The 14761-nt window shown below is 38.1% G+C and overlaps 1 protein-coding gene across 6 annotated transcripts in view; it reads left to right on the plus strand.

The window, feature by feature from the left end:
- The window catches only part of ash1 (histone-lysine N-methyltransferase ash1), a 546010-nt gene that overhangs the window by 339054 nt on the left and 192195 nt on the right, over positions 1-14761 (plus strand). For 5 of the 6 annotated variants that reach the window (XM_071682098.1, XM_071682255.1, XM_071682335.1 and 2 more), the window contains one exon: positions 2363-4291. The exons of the other annotated variant lie outside the window; for it this stretch is intronic. In XM_071682098.1, coding sequence (XP_071538199.1) covers positions 2363-4291 — 1929 coding nt within the window. The remainder of the gene's footprint in view (positions 1-2362; positions 4292-14761) is intronic. 6 annotated transcript variants of the gene reach the window in all.

Below are 14761 nucleotides of genomic sequence, written 5' to 3' on the forward strand. Positions count from 1 at the left end.
ACCATTTGATTATCACAGGGATTTGTTAGGGAACCATTACTCTTCTTGATTTATATGATTAACTTCCCTGATGGTATGAACTCCTACCTTGAAATTGTTTGAAGGTGATGCATAGGGTATGAGGGAAGTGAAAAGTGAGGAGGATTGCATCACCTTACAAGGGAACCTAAACAGACTCCAGAGTTAGTTATATATGTGGTTAATGCAGTTCACCCTGAGCAGATGTAATAATGTAACAGAGAAAAAGAAGGCCTCAATATGATAATTGCCTAGTAGGAAATAACCTTTAGGGTTCTTTGTGTGTGGATTTGTGAGTTGACCTTATTCCTAACTTGTTGCCAGTCCCACATTAGAGGAATAGTCAAGGAGACAAACTATATGTTGGTAGATATTAGAATATCTTTCAAGTATAAGGATAAGGAAATATTTACCAAGCTTTTCATATCCTACAGAAGTTCATACTCTGCATGTATTATTTGATCGTTTTGGTTACTAAAGAAATGCTGAGTGAATAGAGAAATAACAAAAGATGGCACCAAAAATAGAACTGCTGAATTATAAGGAATAGATAAAGGCTTTAGATTTGCTCACCTGAGAAGAGTGAAAACTGACCTGATCACAACCTTTTAAAAGGTTTTTGAGAAGTGTAGAGATAGAGCAAACAGACAACATAACATGAAATTAAGCAAGAAACTTATTAGAAAATTATAGAAGTCCTTTTTTTAGCATAGGAGAGGTAAGTGAATGGAATTGGTTGACTGAAGACATGGTCAGTGCACACAGCATACTTAAATTTAAAGTGTTTGATTGTAGAGAATGTTCATGATATGGGCCTCATGAATGTAAAAGTTATACCTTATACAGTACAAATAGGTAATTACACACCTAGGGTGTGTTAAGAGGTTGGGCACATTGCTTATCACCTAGCAGGAAATGAGTTAGAGAGGCCTGTATGTTAAGGAGACAGTTTATAGCTTGTCACCAGAGCATCAAATCAGGAAAATTGCCAAGGCAGGAAACTTTGAACAGGCAAATATTAGTATTGCATATAAGTATATGGATAAAGAAATGTTTGGTGAACTGTTCACGACATATGTTAGACCAGACGTGGATTATGCTTGGGTAAGAATTTTGTATATTCTATTAATTTTCTAGAATCTCGTTTGCTGTATATAACATGCATGAATAAAGAATAATAATGTAGAATAATTTTCTTGTATTTTGTTTTCAACATGAATGTTTATAGTATATAAGGAACAGTAAGGCAAATTGACAAAATGTGTGAGTGACTGGCACTGCATGATGGAGTAGGTATCTTCCTGCCATGCATTGGACAATATTAATCACAGCACATTGCGAATTTATAAGGATGAACTACTGAAAGTTGATTGGTAAATGAAATAACATTTTGAGTGTAAGAGAGTAATGAAATAAAGTTATTGTGTTTACTTCATTATATATTACAATTTGTAGTATACTGAAAATAATTGAAGCAGTTTTTTATATGGTTTTCCTTATTAGGTGTATCAGCGGTCTGAAGGCTTTTCGGCGCTAAGCATTTCTCTTTTGTAATACTGGAGTGTCTATGGGACATTCAAGATGATACAGAACTGTACTTGTTTGATTTTGCTTTGCATGTGTATATGTGCTTTGTTGATATGGTTCCTAGGATATGCAAGAACTGTTTTTCCTGTGTAGCTCATATGAACCCATGGACCAAAAATTTCTGCAATCCAGCTGTAAAAATGATAAAGCAGAGCAGAGACTGAGATATGAAAGATAATGTTAAGAGATTGTTACCAATGTGGATACCCAAAGAAAATGATGAAGGGGAGCAAATGTTGGTTTGGAATGGCACAGTTTCCAAGGCAGTACAGCTTAGCTGAATCTGAGTAAATAATAGGTATGCAGTATGAGGGTTGCTAGAATACATAGGGTTGAGTTAGGTTTTCTATTAGATGGCGAGAGCTCAGGCTAGTAGTATCTTGAGTGAGGAAGGAGCAAAGGTGTATAATTTTATAGAAGGTAATTGAAGAGGAAGAGAGGGAGGGATGGGATTGATAAAGTGTAGTTTTTTGAAGGAGAAAAGGTACTGGGGGAATAATAAAGACTTGTATTCTGGTGGTTTTTGCTCCCAATAATGAAGAGTCAGAGTAGGGAATATGTGAGTGAGAAGTAAATATAGGTTTATTGCTAAACTAAAGGTGAAATTTACTTGTCAGAATTAGGGGAAATATGTGTAAGGAAGTTAATGAATTTGCAGTAAATTTGGAAAGTTGCATGAATGCATAATTATGCATATAAGGTAATGATTTCACTGCTAGGCTCGTGTTATATTCAAGGTTCTTGTTTTTGTTTTCAGGGTCGAGAGCGGACAGAAGCAAATGAACAAAGGCTTCCTTTAAAGAAGCGACACCGTCATATTTCAACAGCAGTGCCTGCCACCCCAGAGCCACCAAAGATTGACAGTGTAAAGAGTGAAGTTAATATGACAAAAACAAATGAAAAGGCAAGTTGTACTGACAAAGATAATAAATTTGAAAAGGAGGAGAAGGATAGGTTAAGTAAAATTGATCCCCGGTCAGAGAAATCCACAGTTCCTAAGACTAGCGTACTCAGTGAATCACCAAAACCTGTTAGAACTGAGAGTAAGGTTATCAAGCAAGGTAGTGATGAAATCAATAAAAAATCAGATGAAACTTTAATAGTGCACTCTGTAGCTAGAAACTTAGAAGAACAAGCAGCAAAGAACAATGGAACTGAAGAAACAGTACAAGTACCTGATGTTGTAAATTTGAAAAATACTGATGACCTTCAGGAGAACAGCAAAACAGCTAGAGTTTGTGTTAATGAACCAGTGGTAAATAAGGCTGTAGAAAAAAATGAACCTGTCACAAGTGGCAGCTGTGAGGTCCCCTCTTCCACAAGAACAACAACGACTACTCCCAAGAAAAGACACAGATTGGAAGTAGATCTAACAAATACCCCTGCATCAGCAACAAGAGCTACATTAATTAAAGGAAAGACTGAGAAAGAAGTGCCGAAGAATAAGGACAAGGAATTGTCAGTTAAGTCACCAGTAACAAAGTCCCCAAAAGTTACCAAAGATCCAGGCTTCAAGGAACCTGGAAACACACTACCCAAGGTGGAAGACACCTGTGATAATAGTTCAAAGGTATCTGTCACAGAAGAGGGAAAACCAAATAATACTATAGAAGCAAAAATATCTCAGGAATCAATTGAATCCAATGCACAAACATCTGATGTCCCAGAGTCAGAGTTTGAATCTCAACCCCAGAGAGAGAGTTCTGGAACACACTCAGACAGTGACATACCAAGTGAGCATGAACCATTGTATGAAAGTGACCAGAGTGGTTTTATGTCTGATAAAGAAGGTCCGAAGGAGGTACCTACAAAGCTTCCACAAAAGAGACGTAAAAAGAAGAGGGAGTTAAGATCACCTATTCCAAAAGTGACAGACAAGCTTGCTCCTGCAGAAGTTTTAGAAGATCATGATCCTCCCCCATCAAAGAAGAAGAAGAAATTAAAGCGAAGGAAAACAAATCGAACAGGATTTCCCACAATTAGGAAAAAGAAACGGAAAGCTAAAGATTCATGTGAGTATAAAGAAAATGAAATGGAAGAAAAGAGTTTTGATATTGAATCAAATAGTAATGGTAATGGTCTTCCCAAGGAAAAGTGTGGTGATCATCCAGTTGAGAGCTCTATTAGTCTTCCCGTGGAAAGTTTTAGTTGTGGTGTGGAAAACTCTTGCGGTATTCCTGTAGAAAGCTTTAATAGTCAGAAATCCAGTGATCCAGTACCAGATAAGGTAAGAGAGGATAACAAAGAAGCCCCTGAAACTCCTGCAGCTCTTCCAGAATGTGAACGTTCAATAACAAGATCAAGTATAGAAAAGACCGAAAATCCTACATCTAAAAGCCCTGTCCCTGTACCTGCACCAAGACCACGGGGACGCCCAAAGAAAACCAATGCAGAAATAAAGCCACAATCTAGAGGCCCGTCTGTATCGCCATCCCAGTCACCAGAGAAATTCCCGAAACAGCTTCGTGAATCTTTAAGGGAAAGAAGATCGATTAAGTCAGTAGATGAGCCGCAAGTAGAGAAAAAGCCAGAGCCAGATCAAGATGATCAACAACTTGAGAGGATATTGGAGAGAGTTGCTACTGGTATTGGGTGCAGAACTCGAAGAAAACGTGACCTAAGTGAAGAGAGTAACAAAACAGTTCAGTCTGATGGGAAAAAACAAAGAAGACAAGTGGAAGAGGAAGTGAGTTATGTTTTTATTATTTTGTTAGAATTATATCTAAATGTTTTCAGCACATTTGCACATATAACAAAAGCAAGTTGTGATATTTTTCTTTTATAGTTCAACTAACTTTGCGGCATCATTTAGATAGTGTTTGAAGTATCGCTTTTTGACCATACCCAGTAAAAAATATGCAAAGGAATATGTTGAATGAAGACCTTCGTGAATATACTGCATGCCTCACTATGCCCATTTTTCTGTTATCTTTAGCTCCATTTCCAGTTGCATCCCCATATGACATCTCACGTGTTAAAGTGTTTTTGATTGGTTAATCAGTCTTTTCAGTATATGTACGGCCAGGCTGAAGTGCCCAAAACTCACAGAATGCTGTATAGTGACATTATATAAAGACAAGGGGAATAATAGTGAATGCTTGTTGCCCGATAAGGTATATGTGAGAGTGGTGATTAATGGGTAGTTGCATGCACAGAGCATCAGAATGGGGAGGAACACTCTGGGTTCAGGAGAGGTAGATGATGTTTGGATGAAGTGTTTACTGGAGAAAGAGAAGGATTTTTATGTGGTTTTTATGGATCAGGATAAAGCATATAATATGGTTGACATAGAGGCCATATAGTGTGGAATGAAAGCTACTAGATGCAATGAGGAATTTTTATTGGAAAAGTAAGATGTGTGTGCAAGGAGGATGGGAGATGAATGAAAGGTTCCAGAGGGAGGTGAGTTTGCATTAAGGGCGTGTGATGTCACCATGGCTGTTTAATCAGTTCTTAGATGGGGTGGTGAGGGAGGTAAATGGAAGGTTTTGGAGAGGTGGATGAGTCAACAGTATGCTTGGGATGGGGGCATGAGAGGTGAGTTAATTGCTGTTTGCAGATGAAAAAGCCCTGATGGCAGACAAGAGAGAAACCCTAGAAGTTGGTGTTCAAGTTTATGAGTGTGTGCTAAAGGAAGAATTTGAGTCATTTGAATATAAGGTTGTAAAGGGGCATGACAGGATGGTTTAAGTGTGAGTTTGAATGGGGAGAACCTGTAGGTTGCCTAAGAATGGACATGACTGGTTTCATGACTGTGGATGGATTCATAGAAACCAAAGTAACTGTTAAACTAGAAGAGGAGTCAAATTTCCTAAGTAGTGTGTGGAAGGAGAGGTCATTGTGTGTTAGGGAAAAGAAAGGAATGTTTGAAGTTATAATAGTCCTAAGGGTATTGTATAGGTGCCAGTCTTGGTCTCTGAATGCAAAGGAATAGAAAAGGGTGGATTTACTGGAAATTAAATACCTGAGAATAATACTTGGTTGAAGGAAGGTGGATCATGTATAGAATGACAGTGTAAAAGTGAGTTGTTTTTGTAAGTGTATCCTAAATGAGAGAGCTGACCAAGGCTTGCTGACATGGCTTGGAAGTATGGAGAGAATGATCGTAGTGGAAAGAATGACAAAGAATCTATTTGTCAGAAGCATAGGGAGGAAGAGGGAATGGAAGAGTAGCAATGATGGAGTGAAAGAGACTTCGACTTTGTCAGGGCCTAAACGTCATGTCATTGGGCAGCACCAATGGATATGAAACAGTAAGGGAAAACCATGGAATGGTGTGTGCTACTACCTTGTAGATTGATGAAGCAGCAAACATCAGTGAAGAAAAACATCATAGTGAATTATTGTAAAATTTTTATTGTAAAATTTTCCAGATTTATTTGTCCTTTAGACAGTTTCATCTAGTCATACTTCTATCTCTCACAAACCGCCACTGTTAAACAAGATGAAAAAGGATTCCTGTGGCATTCTTACCTGAAATGCCCCTCATCCTTAACAGTTGACTCATGGTATCTTTCCATCTCTTTTGCTCTCTACTACTCATTGTATTTCTAATTGTGCCAACATATGTTATTCACCAGCCAGTCATCTCAAGCATCATATATGGCTATACTATCTTAAAGAGGCACCTCCCCTGTTCATGCTTCTCTCAGACTGTTTTAAAACTATATGGCTTTTCACATCTTCATTCTTTCCTCTGTTGATTCCTTGTATTCTAACTATAGTGTGTAATTTATCCATTGATAATGTTATTATTTTGTACCAGTATAATGTAGGGAAATAGAAGTTTCATATTCATACATAAGAGTTAAACATTTTGCCATGCATACTTTTTACTTAAAGTCTTCCAATTCTTCAGAACTCACAGTGCACTTCCATCTCTCTGCATGAACTTTGTCTTAACATTAGCTTTCCCATTTTGGTCATTACTTCATACATCAGCTTATTGAAGATGTTTAGTTCATTTCCATATTTATTGATATGACACTGTGAACTGATTTTCAGCAAGTAAGAACCTTGTTAGTACATGTTCTTTTAACATCCTCCAACACACATCAAGACACATGGCATAGTATATTGTTACCCCCTCTGACTCTGATCCCCTTATCCTCCGACACACATCAAGACACGTGGCATACTATATTGTTACCCCCACTGACTCTGATCCCCCATACAGAATTGCCACATTTGGAGAGTGTAATTGGTATTTTCCTTTCTGGTCTACCTGGTGCAACTTTACATTGCCATCACTATCTTTCTGTCCTCTCATTTAATGCCATCTCCATGAAAAGATTGAAAGTCCAAAGTGACATTAGACTGCTTTGATGCCTGGTGTATATCTAGCACAGACTTCAAGGGTCTTGTTACCATGTAGCTTCAAGCTAGGGCCAAGCTGCTGAGTTAGAACATTTATCAACGAGGCTGTTGAAAGCTGTGGCCTGGCCTGATGTACATATTCATCTCAGTCTCTGTGATATGTTACACTTAGTAAATGTTTAAAGTCTCTCTCTCTCTCTCTCTCTCTCTCTCTCTCTCTCTCTCTCTCTCTCTCTCTCTCTCTCTCTCTCTCTCTCTCTCTCTCTCTCTCTCTCTCTCTCTCTCTCTCTCTCATGTCCACAGGCATATTGAATTGTTTTGGGCTTCTATGTTCAAGATACTTTCTCTTTTTTAGGATTGCTTGTTTTCAGATATTAGATATTTTACATGCCTGTCATGCCAAGAGCAGATAATTTTTGAGTGTAGGTTTGGGACAATGCCTTCTAGAATTTTTTCAGGCATAAATGATGATAAACCTCTCCAGTCATTGTTCCTGAGATTACATCATCAGTGATATCTGTTGTTCCCAGTAGTTCAGCTCCTTTATAATATCAGTATGCACTATAAAGGATATTTGAACACTAACTCTGCAGTTTTCCCTGTATGGTGATGTATGTACAGAGTAGTACTCTATTCATAAGTATTGCACCTTAAAGAGCCTTATTGGTTTTTCTTTTTAATCTTGAGGGTCTGGTAGGTCCGTCTAAACATCTTTTTTAGAAGGTACAGCCATCAGATATTGTCACTCCAAGGCCTTTTATATCATTCATTTATAAGATGACAGTGCCTGTGTCCTGGTATTTTGTGGTGGTCTTAATTTCTTTGTTCTCCCTGTACTGGAGGAGTTTGAACTTAATCCTTGTTGAAAAGTGTGTTGCCCATTGGAAAACTTTGTTAATGTCAGTTTAAAACTTAAAGTGTCTTCTAATGATGATTTGGTTTTTACTTGTTCTGTTATCATCTGCAAAGGATTATATGAAACTGTGATTTGCCTCCTATTGGTCTCAGGTATAAGAAAGAAAAACTGGGAGTGCAAGTATAGTTCATTAGGGGACTGAGCTTTATACGATGCAAACACTGGAAATAGTCAGTATACTAAACTGTTGTGATTTGTTAGTAGTAGATATATATTCTTTTTTTCTTTCGCACTATTCGCCATTTCCCGCATTAGCGAGGTAGCGCTATGAACAGAGGACTGGGCCTTAGAGGGAATATCCTCACTTGGCCCCCTTCTCTGTTCCTTCTTTTGGAAAACTAAAAAAAAACGAGAGGGGAGGATTTCCAGCCACCCGCTCCCTCCCCTTTTAGTCGCCTTCTACGACACACAGGGAATACGTGGGAAGTATTCTTTCTCCCCTATCCCCAGGGATATATATATATATATATATATATATATATATATATATATATATATATATATATATATTTATTTATTTATTATACTTTGTCGCTGTCTCCTGCGTTAGCGAGGTAGCACAAGGAAAACAGACGAAAGAATGGCCCAACCCACCCACATACACATGTATATACATGCACGTCCACACACAGCACATATACATACCTATACATCTCAACATATATATATATACATACACACACAGACATATACATATATACACATGTACATAATTCATACTGTCTGCCCTTATTCATTCCCATCGCCACCCCGCCACACATGAAATGACAACCCCCTCACCCTGCATGTGCACAAGGTAGCACTAGGGAAAGACAACAAAGGCCACATTCGTTCACACTCAGTCTCTAGCTGTCATGTATAAGGCACCGAAACCACAGCTCCCTTTCCACATCCAGGCCCCACAAAACTTTCCATGGTTTACCCCAGCTGCTTTCACATGCCCTGGTTCAATCCATTGACAGCACATCGATCCTGGTATACCACATCGTTCCAATTCACTCTATTCCTTGCATACCTTTCACCCTCCTGCATGTTCAGGCCCCAATCACTCAAAATCTTTTTCACTCCATCTTTCCACCTCCAGTTTGGTCTCCACTTCTCATTCCTTCCACCTCTGACACCTATATCCTCTTTGTCAATCTTTCCTCACTCATTCTATTCATGTGACCAAACCATTTCAAGACACCCTATCTTCCGCATTGTACATACCATTATACCTTGGTCACATTTGTTGGTTGCTTTGGCTAAGTCTTTGTATACCATGTCAGCATTTTGCTTGATCTCCAGTGCCTATGTAATCTTATTATTGTGGTCAAGCAGCTGTGAGAGACATGATCTTCCCAGCCTGAAACCATGTTGTCCTGGGTTTTGTAGATTATTTGATACCATAAAATCAGTCAGTTTACATTGTAGGACTCTCTCAAAGATGTTAATGATATGCAATATCAGTGCTGTTGTTGGGTAGTTTTTTGGGATTGCTTTGCCACCTTCTTTATGGAATGGGGTAGGGTGATGTTAATTGAATTAGTGCTAATGTTTTTCATAGATGTATGAAGACAGTTTCTGGAATTTGGGCATGTTCTTATTGGCCCTTTCAAAGTTGCATGGTGAGATGTTGAACTCTTCTATGTGCAACATGGAAGTGTTACTGTTCAGGAAGAAGTTGTTGGGATTATTTACATCAATGGTGTTTTTGTTTTTTTTTTGGTTCACTGAACACCATTTCATATTGCTTTTCTAAGAGTTTCATTTGTTCCCTGGTAGTCTTCTATTTTTGTTTCTTCATTAGTTCTTAGTAAGTTTGTGGGCCATACTATCCATTGTGTATATGAAGAAAAAGTATTTTGTTTTTCCTATTTCACTTATGGCTAGTTCTTTTTCTTGTGTCTCAGATACTACTATGAGTTTATGGTCGGTATTGATTTGACAGTTTTCATTTCCTCGCTGAGTGAGTTGTGCCTTTTTTCAGGTCTGTATTTTGTTTTCACCTCACATATAGGGTTTGTCTTCCTCTTTATAGATTAGACCATTTGTACCTTTTCACTGGTTTATGTCTGTTGCATGTTTGAGGGTTTTTTTGGTCATGCATTTAAAGTACACCTCTGGTGTTTTGCTACTTAGCAGGGTTTTCCATTGCATTGCTGATATCTAGTTGATTACATCTCCCCATTTTTACTGTTTACTCATTAAACTGAAGTTGTTGACTTCACTTCCAAGGTGGCATGTGTTTTGCCCCAGTGGTTTAGCATCCATGCTCGTTTTTACTCCAGTTAGGTTGTGATCAGACCAAAGTGCTTTTGAGACAGTAATGTCAAAGATTAGGTTGACATTATTTGTAAAGAATATGTCAAGTTTTTTATTTCTTCTGGATGGTTCTGCTATTTGCTGACTGAAGGAGAACTTGTCACAATCTGAATAGTTGTCTTTTTTGCAGCTGCTCATCGGAGCTGCTTCTGGTGGAATTTTCGGCTACAATGTTGTTTCCTATCTGTTTCCATCTTAGGTGAGGTAAGTTGAAGTTCCATGGAAGAATTTTGTTTGGGGCTAGGTTTCTTAGGAGATCAAAGCAAGTTTTTATGTTTCTTATGTACGTAAATTCTTATGGCTGTACTTCAACTGGCTTATAGATTAGTGCAGTGACTTGGTTTTGGTTTTCAATCTTGACAGCAGGTGCTTTTACGATATGATTTAAGGAACTGTTTAGAGAATTTTTACATACAGTCCAAATCCTCCGTATGTTCAACTAGTTGTATCACATCCAAATGTCACTGATCATGTGATCTGTAATGTGTGTTTTTGTGAATGCTGCAAATACTGCATTTGATATTGTCATTAAACCAATTGTTAGTTTTGCATGATTTGAGTAATTGTATGTTGGTGTGAAGGAAGGAGATTACACTTGTTTTTAAATTGTTATGGGGAGAGTTAATATGCTCTGCTCTGTTGAGTCTGATATGAATAGTTTCTGTTCCTTTAGCATTTTGTGTGGGTGTGTCACTGTCATTTCTTCCTCAGGCTGTTCTCCCCAGCCTCTGCTTAACCCCGTGACCAAAACTAAAAGATTTGGTTTACCAATTCTTTTTTTATTGCATTGGCATGTATGATGTGTATTATGATCATCTGTAGGTATATGCCTAATTGTCCCAGATACATAGTGATATTTGCAGTACTGGCTCAAGCAAAGCCTTTCATTTAATGATTGTTGCATATTTCTGGATGGTAAAAACTGCACCCCTCCCCAAAGTGACAAATATTTGGCTGTTTAAATTTATGTTCTCCAGTATGATGCACCCAGTCTTGTTAAACATAGAAATTCCTTTTGTTTAGTGGGTGCAGACTTTCCATTGCTTCACTCGTCCACAGTCTCTGCATCAGTGTCTGAGTTTGGACTCTTGCTTTCATTTCAAAACACTCATTTATCACAGAAGTACTTCTTCCATTATGGTAGAGTTCTTGACAACATTGCTTATTTTTCTGAGTTGGCTTGTCTTATGGCACTCTCATAAGCCTTTCACATTATTAACCATCCTGCTATTATCTCTCTCCAACCAATACTTTCTTTTTGCTGTGATGTTACTTCCCTCTCTTTGTTCTGCATTCATGAGCTATCTGCACATGTCTCAGCTTCAGAAACCTGGGCCCATGGCATACAATTGGCTACTGTACCCCATAACATGTGTGAAAAGTTGCCATACAAAAGTTGACCTTTATGGTATCTCCTTTCTTTCTCATACAGTGAACACTCATTTATCACAGAAGTCCTTCTTCCATAATGGTAGAGTTGTGGACAACATTGCTTATTTGTCTGGGTTGGCTTGTCTTATGGCACTCTCATAAGCCTTTTACATTATTAACCATCCTGCTATTATCTCTCTTCAACCAATACTTTCTTTTTGCTGTGATGTTACTTCCCTCTCTCTGTTCTGCAATCATGAGCTATCTGCACATGTCTCAGCTTCAAAAACCTGGGCCCATGGCATACAATTGGTTACTGTACCCCATGATATGTGTGAAAAGTTGCCATACAAAAGTTGACCTTTATGATGTCTCCTTTCTTTCTCATACAGTGAAGCTGTGGAATTTTCTTCTTTCTTTTGTCTTTCCTTCGACCCATAACATTCAAGTCTTCAGACACGTAAAGGTGTCATTTATTCTTACTGCATCTTTTTTTATTTCACCTTTTGTTTCATCTTTCATTCAATGTATCCTTAAGTGGGGCATACTTTTACCAGTGTCATGTCTTAAACTTCAAAAAGATCGATCTCTCCGTCAAAAACAGAATAATTAGATACTTCCATACACTTTATGAGTTACCTTTTCATAAGAGCAACATACTTTTTCTTGTTCTGTATTACTTTGTCCAAATACCTGTCTGCATGTAAAAAGATTTTACACACCCTTCCCCTTTCTATCACCATCATGTTCTTTAATGAGGGAATCAGTAGTCTCTATAGCACAAATCTTCTCATTCATATTATGTACCTTGTTAGTTACGCCAAGAAGACTTTTCTCTGTAATTATGATAGGGTTTTATTCTTTTACCATTATATGGCAGACACTGCCATTATTCAGTCATCAGGTAAATGACTGGCATTTTCCCATGTAACTGTACACTTCTGATTTATTCAGCAGCAGATTTTTAAGTACTGCTCCTTCATATTCATAAATTAAATCCTTTGTCACAAATAGTCTCCCAGATGTTATTAGTGATTTACTGTGCTTCTCATACAGACCTCTCTTCTACACCTACTTACCTTCTTCCATTATGTGTGCTTATTCTGCCTTGATTTTCATTTTCTTGCATTATTTTCTCAGGTCCTCATTGGGTTTCCTTTAATTCATGTACTCTTATTGGCCTCTCTTCATATTTATTTTTTAGAGTGGCTTCTTTCACATTTTCTCATCAACTAACTTTCTCAGATCTTCAGTCCTCCAATGTCCCTTCCCATTGATGAACTTGCACCTAATCTTAATTCCACCATTTTGTTATTCTATTTTGTTATTCTTTTTTTGCTAATGCTTATACTGCTAGCACTACATCGGCAACCTCCGTTAATGCATCCTTTAAAAGTCTGCGCATTACCTTGCTTTACTCCATATCATTTCACATATAGTGATGGCCCAGAAAGCAATATTTGGCAGTTGTGGCATTTGAGGATTAGGGTACAAAGTTGTAGGGTAATACTATGATTTTTGATGTACCGAATGAAATCGTCTTTTCCTTCGATAAGTAGATATATCAATATATTGTTACTTTTTTCTCATTGCAGTTTGTAATGATGTAAATCATCAGTTTGTAAAGTATTTGTTGATTTAGACAATATTTGATGAAAATTTATCAAAGAAAATGTTGTGATGAGGGCTTGGGACAGTGATGGTGTGAGTGTTATTGAAAGGGAAGAGATGGAGCTCTTGGGTGATGTACTCACCCTGTGAATTATCTGATTCAGCAAATGTGTTAACTGGTGGTGTATTATGCCTAGGCCCTTCAAGAAACATGACCAATTTTACCTTTGGCATGGCTCTTTTTCTATAAAGCTTCCTGTATTTATATGAAACATCTGTAAGCATAACTACAAACTATAGCATTAAAGTAGTGGATGGAACAAGCCAAGACGTGAAACTGCAAAAATTAACAGCATACAAGAGTTTAGAAAGTTGCATAACAACAAAGTTCACTAAAGGGGACTCCATCAGTTTTGAACCCCCTTTGTCGTCTTCAAGAAAATTTAAAAATAGGCAGTATGTATAGACAGAGAGACAGACCAACAAAAGATGGTCAAAGAACAGAGACACCACTTAATGTAAATAATAAGGAAATGCTTGATAACTGATTTAGAAAATGATAGGAGCACAGCTCCAGTTGATCTTCGGAGAGAATGAATTTTTGATAAACGAACAGTATATAAGTAGAAAAAAGTTAGTACTATATTTGATGAAGATAAATCTAGCTATGATTACACAGTACAATAACAGAATACATAAGTACAAGTGCCATGATCGCTTCCTCATTTCTCAAACACTTTTTTTTTTTTTTTTTTTTTTTTTTTTTTTTCTGTCTCCCGCGTTTGCGAGGTAGCGCAAGGAAACAGACGAAAGAAATGGCCCAACCCACCCCCATACACATGTATGTACATACGTCCACACACGCAAATATACATACCTACACAGCTTTCCATGGTTTACCCCAGACGCTTCACATGCCCTGATTCAACCCACTGACAGCACGTCAACCCCGGTATACCACATTGATCCAATTCACTCTATTCCTTGCACGCCTTTCACCCTCCTGCATGTTCAGGCCCCGATCACACAAAATCTTTTTCACTCCATCTTTCCACCTCCAATTTGGTCTCCCACTTCTCCTCGTTCCCTCCACCTCCGACACATATATCCTCTTGGTCAATCTTTCCTCACTCATTCTCTCCATGTGCCCAAACCATTTCAAAACACCCTCTTCTGCTCTCTCAACCATGCTCTTTTTATTTCCACACATCTCTCTTACCCTTACGTTACTTACTCGATCAAACCACCTCACACCACACATTGTCCTCAAACATCTCATTTCCAGCACATCCATCCTCCTGCGCACAACTCTATCCATAGCCCACGCCTCGCAACCATACAACATTGTTGGAACCACTATTCCTTCAAACATACCCATTTTTGCTTTCCGAGATAATGCTCTCGACTTCCACACATTCTTCAAGGCTCCCAGATTTTTCGCCCCCTCCCCCACCCTATGATCCACTTCCGCTTCCATGGTTCCATCTGTTGCCAGATCCACTCCCAGATATCTAAAACACTTTACTTCCTCCAGTTTTTCTCCATTCAAACTTACCTCCCAATTGACTTGACCCTCAACCCTACTGTACCTAATAACCTTGCTCTTATTCACATTTACTCTTAACTTTCTTCTTTCAC

Source organism: Panulirus ornatus, chromosome 1 (assembly GCF_036320965.1).
Source record: "Panulirus ornatus isolate Po-2019 chromosome 1, ASM3632096v1, whole genome shotgun sequence".
Classification (NCBI taxonomy): Eukaryota; Metazoa; Arthropoda; class Malacostraca; order Decapoda; family Palinuridae; genus Panulirus; species Panulirus ornatus.